Here is a 15,222-nt window from a genome sequence, read left to right as displayed (position 1 = left end):
GAAAGTCACAGAATTGTCTTAAAGAGGTTGACATGTGTTTGAAGGCACATATGTTCCAAGGATGTATAATTAATTATGTAGAATACCTTTATATACGTATTAATATCTAGTTTGGTTTGTACTTTTTCTTGCACAAGACTTAAAATGATGTGTGACATGCTTCCTCTGCATTCTACATTATGAATAAAGTTAGTTTTTCTCTTTCAGAAATCTCCTCATCCAATATGTAAACTACCAATGCATCTACAAAATGTCGACAACCTGGAGAACACACATGCACACACACACACATGTACACACACACACACATACACATGTACACACACACACACACACACACACACACACACACACACACACGTACATGTACACACACACACGTACACACACACACGTACACACATACACACGTACACACACACACACACTGTATACACATAAGGAAAACACACTATTAAAGATTTTCAACCATGTCTGAATCAGTTTACTAGTTGATAAATCAAATCTAGGATTTTTCCAAGGTGATTTCCAGATAGTGTGAGTCATAGGTGAAGAGGTCAGGGGGCACAGCACCCAGCTGCTACAAGATTATATGCATGAAATGCTTAAAACTCTACCAGATTTATGAATTTATGCGGATACTATAAACTATTTTTCAAGATATGCCTGGTTCCCTTTTTAAAGTCCTAAATAGCAGGTATTATGGTTTATGGCTGGTCAGGCATTGACATCCAAATACATATTTAAATTCTACAATTAAAATGAAAAATTAACTGCATTATTCTTTATATTTCAAGTTACAAAGTCTTATATTTAGATCATACTTCATTACCATTTTAAATTGTGCTCAGTTATGAACCAGGGAGGGGGGGAGGGGGGCGGAGAACAGTACTCAAAAGTGGGGGGGGGGGGGGGGCAAGTCATGTGGAGTGGCTCTAAGCTATACAAAGAGTTTTAAAATCATTAACCATACCTTAGTGTGTGAAGCACACCAGCAAACAAAGCATGTCAATACTAGGGGGTCTGGGGGCATGCACCCACAGGAAAATTTTGAGATTTGAATGCTTTGAGATTGTATCTAAGAGTATTTTTAGCAATACATGTGCACTCAAATAGAATATTCCTATAATATTATAACAATGAGTATCATTAATTAACTTACTGTAGACACATACAGCAATAAATTAAGGCATTTCAGACAGACTCATGTTCTTGATTATGCATGAATTTAATTTGTTAATGGAGACAGGTTTAATTGATTGCATAGCAAAACTAAATCGTCTGAATGTAATTAGAGTAGTTAGGTGACTGCTCTATTAATAGAGTATATCGATCTCGTGCACTCCCAACACTGATTCATGCGCGGCAAAGTAAGTTGGCTACTGACTACAACAGTTGCTTTATTTTAGCAACTGGGTATTGGAAAAGTGAGGGGCACTCCCCCCCCTGTGTCCATGGCATTATGGCAGAGTATGGTTTGCTGTATTAACACTATCTTCTGACTCAAAAGTAAAAGCACTATAAAGCATTGGCTATTTTAAAGTTTATCAGTTTGTGAAGCTGGTAGCTAGCTATAGACTAATAAAACAGCCATGTCAAAGAACTATATATGCATTGATTATTCTATTGAGTGTGTTGATCTTTTTCTGTTGCATCCATGTTATATAATATCAAGCAAAGATTTAAATATTATGGCACAACTATATATTCTGCCTAATATACAATAGTTTACATAATGTTGCAGGCATCTATTATGATGCAATCATATATAGTTGGTGGGTAACATGAAAGCAACTAATAAATATATAAATCGTTTACATAAGCACTCATAATTTTACTTTTAATATTCATAATTTAATTACTCAGTACTTATATTGTAAAACTACTACTGTACTAAATACACAGCATAATACAGTCATTTATGTACCAGGTCAGCAGATTTGGAGAAGGTGCAATACAGCCCTCCTTCATATTTCTTAGCAGAAGAAGAACCATCTATTAGCTTAAGCAGTCGCAGCTGGTGAATCTTCTTTGTGACTCCAAGGTCTTCTAATTCATCTTTTGTGAGTGCAACCAGTAACTCACCATCAACTTGCTCATGTTGAAAACTTGCCTTGTACTCAGCGAGATTCATATCATCAAGTAGCTGTAACACAGTTTCTACATCCATCATCTTTAAGTAGGCAGTGTTTTCCTCTGGTGTTGAGGTAGTAATTGGATAAGGGCTGTTGTTTACTGATGACACAGTATTTTGAGTGGATTCCTTGTTGTCTGGAAGCATAGTCATCTCTGAAGGAATCACAGTCACTCTTGATGGTTTAGTATTAACCGTACCTAATGGAATTGTTGGTGGTAAAGATGGGCCTGATGGGTTTACAGGTATGGGTATTCTTCTGGCGGGCAGTGGAGGGCTAGCAACAGGCACAATGCTAGGTATCTGTTTCATTACCTTCTTCTCTCCTGGTATGTTCTCATAAATAGCTTGTGGTCGTTCCAACTCATAGGGTGAACTCCTGTTATCTTTGGTGAGTTGTTCATAAAATTTCTGTGCTTCAAGGCTTTGTACAGGATACATGCTTCTTTTGACCATGGATGGATTGAAATTTTCGTAGGTATGACGAACCTTGTGGTATATTGGCTGCATGTAAATAGATGGCCGTTCCATACGTTGTATTTGAATTGGCATAGCCATTGGGAGCTCAATTATTGAATAATCAGACTTACCAAATATCTCAGTGCTGCAAATGTAACTGCGAAATGGCAGTACACCTTCCAAGACAAGAACGGTGCCATCAAGTTCACGAAGATTCTTTGACTGCTCTTGTCCACCAAAAATTAGAAACAGAGCTGGAAACTCATTGACGTGCTCTATATATTCATGAAGATACATTCGTATATCAGATGGGTCAGTTGAAAAATTGCCCACACAACTCTGGTTCAGTTTTAGCACTTTTCTATCTTTATTTGTGCACCAAAGTGTTGTATCATTTCCTTTTCCAGACACTTTCATTGGAAAAACAACGTCACCTTCTGATACAGATGTCTCTTCAGATAAACCGTATATGGACTTCAATACTTTTACTATTTTGGGTAGGCCTGCATTTCTTTGTATTAAGTCTCTCACTTTCTTGTAGTGATGAGAAAATCTAGCATTGCTGGTAGATGCTATGTCATAGTAACTGAACTGAAGCAAGGAATTAAGCGGGAGATAATAACTCTCTGACTTGGATTGTGTTGATGCCTTAACAGCTTTTGTAGATTTGATAAAGTACAGTATCAGCTCCTCTCCTTCTGATATACTGAATTGTTCAGTTGATCCATAGTATCCTGAATAAACGCGGACCATTTGAGGCAACTGAAAATGCTTACCAAATTCCTCCAATGTGTATGGGTCTGATGTTATGAGTAAATGCTCTTCTGTTTCTTTAGACTGCCCCTTAGTTGGTGGCTTGATTGGGTGTGATGGGCGTGGCAGTGATTGCTTAGCGGCATGTGTTGTACTTGTAGGTCTCTTTGTAGTACTCGTCATTTCTTTGTTGTTTCTAAGAGTACTCCTTGGTGAAGAGCTTGCCATTACGACCACTTCATCAACTTTAGATTTGTTTACAACAGACCAATCGCCCACGTGATGCGTACTAAATCAAATACGTAAGATTTCACGTGACTTGGTAAAGTCATTTCAGCTTAATGACAATCAACCACCATCGGATCCGGAGTTTAGACTACACCCAAACCTTTAATTAGCAGCGCTGTGACGTCTAAACCGGTTAAAGGTAATTTCTAGTATTGCAGCACTTTTGTTTACAGAACACTGTTTTCTATGCAAATTCTCCTACATGTACATATGTGTTTATGATTACGATAATTGGAAAGGCAGCACAATGCTGATCCTGGCTGATTTAATACATCCAATGAAAAAAAAAGTAAAGGTAGCTTAAAAAAAAGGATTAGGGGAATTACATGTAACCGGTTAAAGTGTGTGCATTAATTACAAAGTCTTTGTCATAACATGAGAAAGGGTAGTTCGTTCCATTCTTTAACAGCTCTATAAAAATAGCTCTTTTGATAATTAAAGGTATTAGCTGTTGGCAGTACCAATCTAAGTGAGTGGTATTGTCTGGTGTTGATGGATTGTGGCAAGAAATAATTTGGTATTTGTAAAGCTGGTTAGATAATTCTGGATAATCAATTTACTTTATGCCTTTGTTTCAGTGTGGTCCAATCAAGAACATTGCTGTAACACCGCTTTGACAACTATAGTCTGTTTGGACCCATCTTACCGCTCTCCTCTGTATCATTTCAGTTTTATAGGTTATAGATATGGATCCTAGACTTACGTGGCATACTCAAGAGTTGGCCATACAAGTGTAGTATAAACATCTGATTTTACCTTGCTGTTACATTTCCTAAATTTCTTTTTATAAAATTCAGCATTCTGGTGGCTTTGTTGGTAATGCCATTATGTGAGGTGCCCATGAAAGTGTATTGTCAAGAAGTACCCCCCTAGATATTTGTATGTTGTTGGATTGTAGGAGTTGTTTAAGGTATAGGTAGTTACTAGCGGTGAATGACACCTTGTAAATCTCAGCAGGACACACTTATTGACTTTAAACTTCATCTGCCACTTCTGTGCCCATCTAGAGATTTCATCAGTATGTTTTTGCAGCAGAGTCGCATTTTTTTCATTATTGATGGTACGGTAAATAACACAATCATCTGCAAACAGGCATATTGATGATGATATGTTACTGTCTAGTAAGAGCATGAGAGGCCCTAATACATAGCGCTGGAGTGTTAGAAGTCTTGTTGTGGGACTGTATAAAGACTGCTACTGTTTGACTTTGCTAAGAGTCTGTTGAGAAGAAAGTTAACGATTAATCAATTAAAACCCATTGAATGCTGAATTCAAGGAATTCAACTTTGTTTTTTGATTATGTAATACAAACCACAAAATGTTATTACACGGCAAAGTCTAAACTTCGGTAAAAACCTACCCAGACAACCAACTAACTGTTTGCAAAGATGCCTTACACTCCATAGAAGTAATCTATACATAGTTCACTTACAGTGTAATTCATTTCACAGTATGACCTATCCCATTTTCATGTGTATAATTTATGTACTTGGGTGTACCATGCCTCATCCAAGATACAAGGGTAGTCTCCACCTGTTTCCATCAATGTATAGCAGTGTAATAGTTTTCAAATGAAAGAATGGTTTAACTCACCTATTATACTTACCAGCAATTGCATAGCAATTACATACTAGTCCAGGAGTATGCAGAAACAGGACTCCTATGGGCATGTCAGTTGTAACACTAGCACATCTTGCTAGGAACACAAAACAGTTCATATCAAAGCTAGATTTTATTCCTTGGATAATTTATAATGCCATGCCACCATATGGCTGGCGGCTACGGCCATTATATAGCTCTCTGCTCTGATGATCGTTTGCAGTAGTTAATCATTTTGTTAATCAGTTTGAGTACAGTATAGACATTTGAGTTGTAAAATGTTACATTAAAGGCTGATTTTCAAAATCCGATCACATATTTGATTTAATTTTGACTTTACAGCACTGCATATAGGTATATAATAGTTAGGGCCGAGTGATTGTGATATTTTGCTACTTTCACAATTGTAAGATGCGACATATCACGATTATGATAGCTATCACGATGTAATAACTCGCATGCATCAATAGCGTCATGTATGCACAACTTTGTATGAATTATTTATTGTAACAATGCTTATGTACAACCCATAGGTAGTTTCAACTTAATACAAACAATAATTATAATGAGTAATAATACCCTTCGAAATTCAACAGTTTCTAACAGGTAAGCTTTTTAACTATGTAGTAGGATTTATTCACACAATAAACTGTCTCAGAAGTGTAGGCTTGTTTTCCAGATCGTGTTCTGGCACAACAGTATGTGCCATTATTAATTTTAATACACATTTGCACGTGATGTCACAACATCACAATTATTTATAATACATGTACATATCAACATCATGATATTATAATGCCGAGGTCCATTTTATGTATAGGTCCATAGAATAAAAGTCACATGAGTGGAATTTTGAACAAGGACAAATTTGTTAGCAGACTGTGTATATATAACAACTATTCTTCCAGGAACAATGAGGAGCAAACCACTGAACCATGTTTCCACTCAAACTCAGTGCAAGGACAAAGACTAATTAATGCAGCAAAAGGAGCTTGAGGCTCCACCACTTAAGGTAATAGAAGAAAGTTGTGTCCTAAATATAGCTAACTAACTTTAGTAAATTGTCTGATATATCACTTCACATTAAGATCACTGTGCCACCTAGATTGAAAACAGACTGGCTCTCTAAGCCACTACATGGTTCAGGAAAGTAGCCAAACACATGAGAATTTTCTTGTACATAGTCCACCAGAATAATCATTATGCAGTGGCCACTGCATGGGTTAATGGCAGGACTCTATTACAGTGTATACATTATCTGATCTTGCTGATTATATTGAATCACATCAACTATAAGAATAAGTAATCGTTAGCCTTAGTTGGTCTAGGTTTATCAATATCGTAGAGTCTATATTCCTATAAAGCTATACAGCAAGAGAATGCAGTGAATAATAATATTAGCTAATACATAAATAAATAAATTATTGATTAGCTACTAGACTGAGTCAAATATGCTCAAAATTTCACCCAAAATGCTTTCAGGAATTTCCCGAAATGTTCACCTATTATGCGCTTCAGGGTTCCCATAATGACTTTTCTAGGCGGAAATTTAACTTCACAAAATAGGAAGCATCCTTATTCACTCATATGCAAATTGATGGTGGCCATACTCCTAGGTTAGCAACATTTCTTAACAATAATCTTAATCGGTGAATGCTCTATTAGTATTTCACTACAAAGTGACAGAGAGAGAAACATCATTGTTAAATTTGATAGAAATGGTAAGCAAAACATTAATCCTTGGTCTACAGTCAGATCACACTAAAGGAACAGCTGTGTGGGCATGACAAGGAGTGTAAGTGTATACAAATAAAAAATTAAAAATGTTAATTGAGTAGAGTGGAATAGCGTGAAAGTTGCATCATTTGTAAGAAAAGTATGAAACTTTCCATATCAATTGTACTCCTAATGACATTCATTTTTATGTAGTACTATGATGAAATTTGCAGCCATTTTGTATTGAAAATTTGGCATTTTTGTCTTTAACTCCCTGAGGCATTATTTTACATGTTACAAAATTTAAGAAGTCAACCTAAGAAACAATTTGATTTGATTTGAAAGTCAATAGCTCATTCCACTCCAAAGTTATGACTTAAATAATAATTTATTAGCCTTAAATTCTTTGAATAATTATCTGCCTTTGGGGCATAAATTACCAATGGGAAGGTAACTTTAATTTTACGGGTAATGCTATAATGATCATACGTATCTTTGGAATGAAATTACTGATTGACTTCAAATAATAACCAAGTTGTTTCTTTCAACAAGACCCTCAATTTGAAACCATGTTTTAATGGCATAAAACAATGCTCAAGGGAGATAAAGACAAAAATGGTCAATTGTCAATCTTAAAATGGCCATAAAGCTTACCAAAGGTGAAATATGCAATGGTACTATATCCAAAAATGAATGCCACTGAAAGTACAATTATGTGCCAAGTTTGATGCTTTTCTCACAAAGTGTACAAAATCATCATATTTAAACATACGCTATGATGCTCCACTAATTGGAAAAAAAAAACAGTTACATTAGGCTGTCAGTTGTCCACTCACAGCAGGAAAATCTATTGAGAACATGTCATACTGTATGATTGAGCTGCACTGTCAAATAGCTACCTGTCTGATGGTAGATTTGATGGTAACAAAAGTTTGCATGAAATCAATGCAATTAAATGTGGGAAATAAGGTGAAGGCTACAAATATGTTTGCTATCCTAGTGATTTGACACAGTGCTGCTCTGTTGGACTGGTCATTAACAGAGCTCAACCATCTGGATGTCTGGTTTAGAAAAATGCTGTCAATGCATGGAGCACACCATATAAAGAGCAATGTTGACTGGTTATATCTTCCACGAAAATATGGTGGTAGAGGCTTTATTTCTTTAGTTGATGTTGTAGAGTGTGAACGGTGTTCTCTTGCAAATCATCTTTGCAGTACTGATGAAAGGCTTTTGCAATGTGCAAGAGATGTTTTGTGAATTCAGAACAAAGGATCTGTAGATGAATATGTTTTAGAGTGTCGGCAATAGCGTATGCTTCAGTGGAGAAACAAAAGTTTGCATGGAGAGTTTCTGAGGAAAGTAGACCAAAGTGGAGATATTTGTATAAGTTTCCAATAGTTTGAGCATGGATTGTTGAAGGTACCATCTGAGACCCAAATAGTAGCTGCACAGGACCAAACATTGGCTGTTAGAGCTATTCGGTGCAACATCTATGGCTTACCACAGTTACCAGTGTCTCCATTGTGCAGAGTACGTCATAGTACATCAGAAATATTGACCATTTATTGAGTAGCTGTACTCCCCTTGCTGCTACCATGTACAAACAACGACATGATTCTGTTGCTAAAATTATTCACTGGACTCTCTCAAAGAGATTTAAACTGGATGTTTGTATGAAATATTGGAACCATGAACCTCAGAGTGTTTCAGAGAATTCTCAAGTGAAGTTGTTGTGGGACTTTAACATCTACACTGATCATGTTTTATCAGCTCGACAACCTGATATTGTGGCTGTAGACAAGATTAACAACTTTGTAGAAATTATCGATATCTCAGTTCCAACTGATTGTAATGTGACTGCTAAAGAGACAGAGAAAGTGGAGACTTAGCTGTTGAACTCACTTCATTATGGAAGATGAGATGTGATGTGGTTCCAATTGTTGTTGGATGCCTTGAATGTGTGACTCAAATGTTAGAAACTTATCTGCATAAATTGCTTATTTATGATTTTTGTAAAGTAGAGTTTTACAACTGACAGCAGTATTAAGATCAAGTTTTATACTACGTAGGTACTTTTAGGCTTACTAGTCTGGCTGATATGTTCCAAAGGTATTAGTACCAGCATTTTACTCTGTGTGTTGTAATAATAATAATAGTACTATATAAATTACAACTACACTACTTCAGTATCCAAATATATACAATTACAAATTAATTACAACTATCTGCTTATGTTATCAAAGTTGTGGGGAGTAGATTGGGGATTAGCATCTTGAACATGGAAAATGTAGACTGCATGAATTATTAGGATCAAAATTGATGAGAATATTAGGTACTGTAGTATCGATCTAATTTCACGGAATTAGCTTTACTCCAGCCTATTATGCATTTTATTATGCTGGCATATTTGACGCAGGCCTAGCTGATAAGTAGAGTGCCACTCTGGCGCCTCTAATTATAATTCATTTCATCACATGCGCTAGCACCTTGTGCCGTAGTCTCGTGCCCAGCCGAGCTCGCGCTAATGCGCAAACACATTAGCGCGAGCCCGGCTGGGCAAGAGACTAATTGTGCCGAAGGGTGTGTCTATGCAGCATTTCCGGGTATAAATTTATGCTAAAGATTGGTGTGATCCTCAATGTGAATAGAGGTAAAATAAATGCCCACTAGCTAGTAGACCAATGAAAGGTATGCGTAACTATTATTTTTTTCACTCCTACAGGGACCGGACAATAATGTTAACTGAGATTTGTGTCCTGCTTCTCATTACCAGTAGTTTCTACAAATACGGTGAGTCGCTAACGGTTACAGTGGATAGTTTAACGGGGAATGACACTGCTGACTGCATTAAGGGCACTAGCGTGTGTAAATCCCTTGATTATACACTTAACCACCTGCAAGCTCAAGGCTGTCAAGCCACGCCCATAACAGTGTTTATTCACAAAGGAGTTTACAATTACACACTTGATGCAAGTAACAAAATGCATCAGTTTTGGAACTGCAAAGATTTTACAATTGCTGGGGTGGATTATTACAACTCAACAATCCAATGCAATGTCACTGGTGCTGGGTTTGCCTTCTTCAATGCTTCGCAAATAAGTATCTCAAACATTTCTATCAAATATTGTGGTACAACACAAAATAGTACTAGTTATAATCCAGTTGCAAATAACATGTCAATGGTAACTGCAGCATTATATTTTGCATTTTGCCAAAATATCAATCTCACAGGAATGGAAGTCACTTTTACAAATGGTACTGGTGTTGTCATGTATAATACATATGGTGATCTAAATGTTATTAACTCAAGTTTCTGGTTTAATAAGAATGTTAATGGAAAACATGGCGGTGGCGGATTTTATGCTGAGTTTTGTTACTGTGATCCTGGATATACTGACGGATGTGTTCAACATATGAATTCTGGTGCAAAATACATCTTCAGTAATAGTGGATTTCATTATAATAAAGCATCTGATGGGTCAGAAAGAAACAACACATTTATATTTCCTAGTGAAACAACGAATATTGCATTTGGTCGTGGTGGTGGCTTGTCTCTTTTATTCAAAGGTAGGGCTAACACTAATTGTGTTGTGATTGATAATTGCATATTTGAGGGTAATTATGCTACATGGGGAGGAGGCTTATTTATAGAGTTTCAAGATGCCACATACAACAATTATGTGTCCATTGAACGGACTAAAATTGAAAATAACATATGTGAGGTGTTCTTTGATAGTAACCATGGAACTGGAGGTGGTGGAGCAAGAATTGGTTTTATCTTTTTCTCACCTAAATCTGTGCAAAGCAATAGTGTAAAATTTGAAAATTGTTCCTTTACGGGTAACAGTGCTTATTGGGGTGGTGGCTTGTCCTTTTATACTCCTCCAGAAAGTGATATAATCAAAGCTACCAATACACTCAACTTTATTAATTGTACTTGGACATCCAATCATGCTGTATTAGGTTCTGCTGTTGACCTTTCTGTGTGGCATCCCAACAAAACTGGTGTGTTGTCTACAGTTGTATTCAGTAAGTGCTCATTTGCAAACAACACTAATCAGCCGTACGTTAAAAATGTATTTAATTTTGAGAGCTCCATAGGAACTGGTACTTTATACAGCGACTCAATTCCACTAGAATTTCAAGGAGATGTGTATTTTGAAGGAAATATCGGCTCTGCACTAGCATTATCTGCCACTAGTGCTATTTTCACACGAAATTGTTACTGTAGTTTTTATAGAAACAGTGGTTGGACAGGAGGTGCCATTGTACTGCTGGGTAATGCATGGCTTAAGATTTATGATCAAACTACATTTCTCTTTAGAAATAACACTGCTATCTTTAAAGGTGGAGCCATATCTGTAGAAATTACAAATAGACATGACTTACTGTCAAGTAGAAATTGTTTCCTTCAGTATTTTGACCAGTTTACTAAATCAAGTAAATGGAACACAAATTTTTATTTTGAAAGCAACTTTGCTCCAGTTGGTTCAACAATTTTTGCTACATCTCTTTCTTCTTGTGTCTGGGGAAGCTCAGTAGGTATAATAGATGAAACCACAACATTATCATACTTTCATTTTCTAAAAATCAATGCAACTGCAGGTGTGCAAAAAATTGCAAGTGAAATTGCTGAAATGACTAGTACCAGTCAAACCTGGATTGTGATACCTGGAAAACCTTCCCAAATACCACTGAACTTTACAGATGACATTGGACAGCAAATTGAACGTTTAGTGTGGCTACTTGACTGCTCTAATGAAAATGTTTCTTTTGTTTCACATCTCAGTGCAGATGGTATGATCACTGCTTTAGGTCCAGTATATGAAGAATTTAGTATCACAGTAGCTAGTGATGATCCAAGGATTGTATCAGCAGATGTTAAAGCTAGTTTATCTCCCTGTCCTCCAGGATATATTTGGACCAATGAGAGCAAAAGATGTGTGTGTGCATATGGTAAGAAGGAAAGCTGGGATGGCATTACGTATTGTGATAACAGCAAGTTTCAGGCACATATACAAAGAGACTATTGGGCAGGAATGCAAAATGATTTACTTTATACTGGAAAATGTCCTAAAAACTTTTGCAAACTTCCTTGTAGCTCACTTTTGCCCACAGAAAACATTTCTAAGCAAATTTGCTTTCCTTCTCATCGAAAAGGTATACTTTGTGGAGAATGTATCCACGGTTACTGTGTGGCTATCAACTCTCGTGAATTTGTTTGTACAAACAGATCACACAGTTACAGTTGGATAGTGTTTTTGTCTACAGAATTTCTACCTTCCACCATACTGTTTAGTGTTATTTTATTCTTTGATATTAACTTGCATTCAGGAGCAATGGGACCAATCATATTATTTTTTCAGGTATATAGTTCTTTGAACATTTACTCTGATGGAAAAATAACTTCTCCTGATGGAAGCAAATATATTACCAAACTAATCGACTTTCTATACAACATATGGAACTTGGAATTTTTAGGAATTTGGCTTAAACCGTATTGTCTGGCCAAAGGGTTTGACACAATGAAGGTTCTTGTGATTAATTATGCATCTGGATTTTATCCATTCTTCTTGATATTTGCTGTGTTTTTATTTGGCAAAATAAGGGTTGGGAGAATAATAGGATATGGACAAATTGGTACTGCTTTTCGAAGATGTAAAAATTGTTTGATAAGATTGAAATGGAAAATTTCACTCAAAGTATCAATCATCAGTGGACTTGCTACATTCTGGACTCTGGCATACACCAAGTTAGCCATGGTGTCTGGTTTGATATTGTCACGGGAGTATGTGAATGGCAGACAGGATAAAGAAAACCATACAGCTGTTGTTTCTATGCAAGGGAGTATACGCTATTTTCATGAGGATCATTTACCATATGCAATACCGGCCTTACTGATCTTGATTGTTTTTGTGGTTCTTCCATCACTTGCACTATTCCTCTACCCTCTAGTTCCACAACTTTTGGGAAAATTTAAAAAACATGTTAACCTGGATGAAAGTAACTCTTATCAGGCTATTAGCAGCAAGATGGAAGCACCGTTTATATATTTCAAGCCCTTGTTGGACAATTTTCAAGGAAAATACAAACCAAGATGTGAATATTTTGCCGGATTACTATTCTGGTATAGACTGGCTATATTTCTTACATATGCTTTTGCGAAGGAGGCTAAACTCTTTTATTTTAATTGTGCTGCATCTCTTATATTTTTATTCATTATTGCTGCAGTTAAGCCATACAAGAAAGGAAGAGACAATATGATCTTACTTCTAATCACTTTAAATATTGCTTCCATCAATCTGATCAGCCTATACAACTACTATGAAGATGTTCCAGATATTTTGCTCTGGTTTCAGATCTTATTGGTTATCTGTCCTATGGTGTTATTTGCCGGCTACATTTTGATGAAGGTTATAAAGAAATTGCTTGCGTACTATAAAGGATCACCTCCTGATGGACTATATGCCCACCTTTTTGAAGAGAATTTTGAAGAGTCTGACTTTCCAGCCAGAGAGATCCTTCAAAATCTTGCTGAAGAGTAACTTGGAAGTTTGAACCGTGACATTTTATAACAGTAACTCAATAATACTTACAATTAAACTTTTTACTAAGCTGCCTTCACCTTGTTTATGTGGCTTGTTTAGTGTGATTATGTATACATAGCTATGTGCAGTTGCCCTATGTGCGCATGCATGTGTGTGATATTGTAGCATGACTGTTTGCTACTAGAGCCATGTTAGCTGACTTTTGTTGTATAGACTTATAGTTTTGAATGTGACATAGTATTTACATAGCTGGATATGTGTGGCTATTTGTGTGCTGTTTAATATATTTACCAATCATGCAGATGTATAACAGAAATGACACAAGTCTTCATCTACAGTCGAACCTCTCTAATCCGACACCAGAATCCTCTGTAATCTGACCAAAATGTTATTTACCAACACTTTTGTGTAGAAAACAATTTCTGTAATCTGACACCTCTGTACTCCGTAACCCGACACAAAATTTAATTCCCTGTACTAGGAAATACATTGTTTTTGACCTTTGTAATCCAACAGAGAATAATTGCGGCATTAAAAACAATAACAGAAAATAATTTTTAAGTAACCAAAGTATTTAATTGGTTGACAGTAATAGAAAAAAAGCTGTAATACTTGCAAATTCTAAAATTAATTCATGTTAAAAGCATTTTGTGATCCGTTTTACCTGAGAGAGAAACCATCATTGGTGATGAACAAACAAAAAAATGACAATGTACAAAAATAACTATAGCTAATTAAGTGAGTGAGTGAGTCTTCGGGGAAACACTACCACAGAGAAGGCAATAGAATGCCCACAAGTGGGTGTGGCAAGGGAAAAAAAAACTAGTTACAGCAACATACAAACACAAAAAAAATGTAATTACAATAAATAATAGAGTTGACAACATTCAAGCATCTTCAGACCATTCAAGGAAATGTCTTGCCATGAAAATTCTTGATGAAGAAATAGAAATGGTAGCAGCCAAGTCAAAAATCCTTCTACAGGTGGATTTAGAAATCTTGATCTCATTTTGAATAAAATTAACACTGTTTATAAATGATGACAAAGACCCAGCAAGTAGTGGCCTAAAACACTTATTTCAATGGTATCATAAAAGCAAGGAATTCCTTGACAATCAAATTCTGACTGTAACTCTTGGTACTCTCTCTTCCCTTGTTTTCGATCCCTGGCAGATTTGAGGTGTTCAATTGAATCTAAAGGACATGTCAGTTCTAACAAGGCCACTGAATTGCTGCTTTCATTGTAAAAAAAAAACAATATATGGGTGATATGAGGTAATCAGGATAGAAGGAGGGATTGTTGCCTGTGGAGAGTCACTTGCACGCATACCAGGAAGGTAAGCATAAATTGAGATCGCGCCTACTTCAGAAATGACCTTAGTGAGTTCAACAGTCAAACAGTGCAGAACTTGGTTATGGTAATATGTGAAGTGGCCCTGTTTCAAGGAACTAGGGCAGCCATGCATCCAAAACATGAGCAGTGGTAGGCTGAGTGCAACCACATAATGAGCACTTCACCCCACATTGTATGTGCCAACGCTTTAAATTGACTGATGTGGGTAGGGTGTCTGAGGCGGCGCAGAGAGTTGGCCTGGATTGCATCCAAGTAATAATCGATTCCAGGTCCTGCACCAAGATTCTAGTGTCACAGAATCCTTCAGTTTACTTTGAGCAGATAGTCAGTATTTACTGCATAATCCTAAATATTGTGCAATGTTGGAT

General features: G+C 36.4%; 2 protein-coding genes across 2 annotated transcripts; one reads left to right on the top strand and one right to left on the bottom strand.

Annotated features, from left to right (window-relative positions):
• Positions 1-1,780: 1,780 nt before the first annotated feature.
• On the bottom strand, positions 1,781-3,640 carry LOC136260924 (uncharacterized). Its single transcript, XM_066054841.1, has one exon. The coding sequence runs from the start codon at positions 3,572-3,574 to the stop codon at positions 1,916-1,918; it is 1,659 nt and encodes a 552-aa protein (XP_065910913.1). The 5' UTR covers positions 3,575-3,640; the 3' UTR covers positions 1,781-1,915.
• Positions 3,641-9,514: 5,874 nt separating this feature from the next.
• Positions 9,515-13,809, top strand: LOC136260923 (uncharacterized). The gene is made up of 2 exons (XM_066054840.1): positions 9,515-9,602; positions 9,675-13,809. Exon 2 carries the CDS (start codon positions 9,688-9,690, stop codon positions 13,495-13,497), a length of 3,810 nt encoding a protein of 1,269 aa, XP_065910912.1. The 5' UTR covers positions 9,515-9,602; positions 9,675-9,687; the 3' UTR covers positions 13,498-13,809.
• The last annotated feature ends 1,413 nt before the right edge of the window (positions 13,810-15,222 follow it).

The sequence above is a fragment of the Dysidea avara genome, chromosome 7, assembly GCF_963678975.1.
Source record: "Dysidea avara chromosome 7, odDysAvar1.4, whole genome shotgun sequence".
NCBI lineage: Eukaryota > Metazoa > Porifera > Demospongiae > Dictyoceratida > Dysideidae > Dysidea > Dysidea avara.
This window is presented reverse-complemented; position numbering and strand designations above follow the sequence as displayed.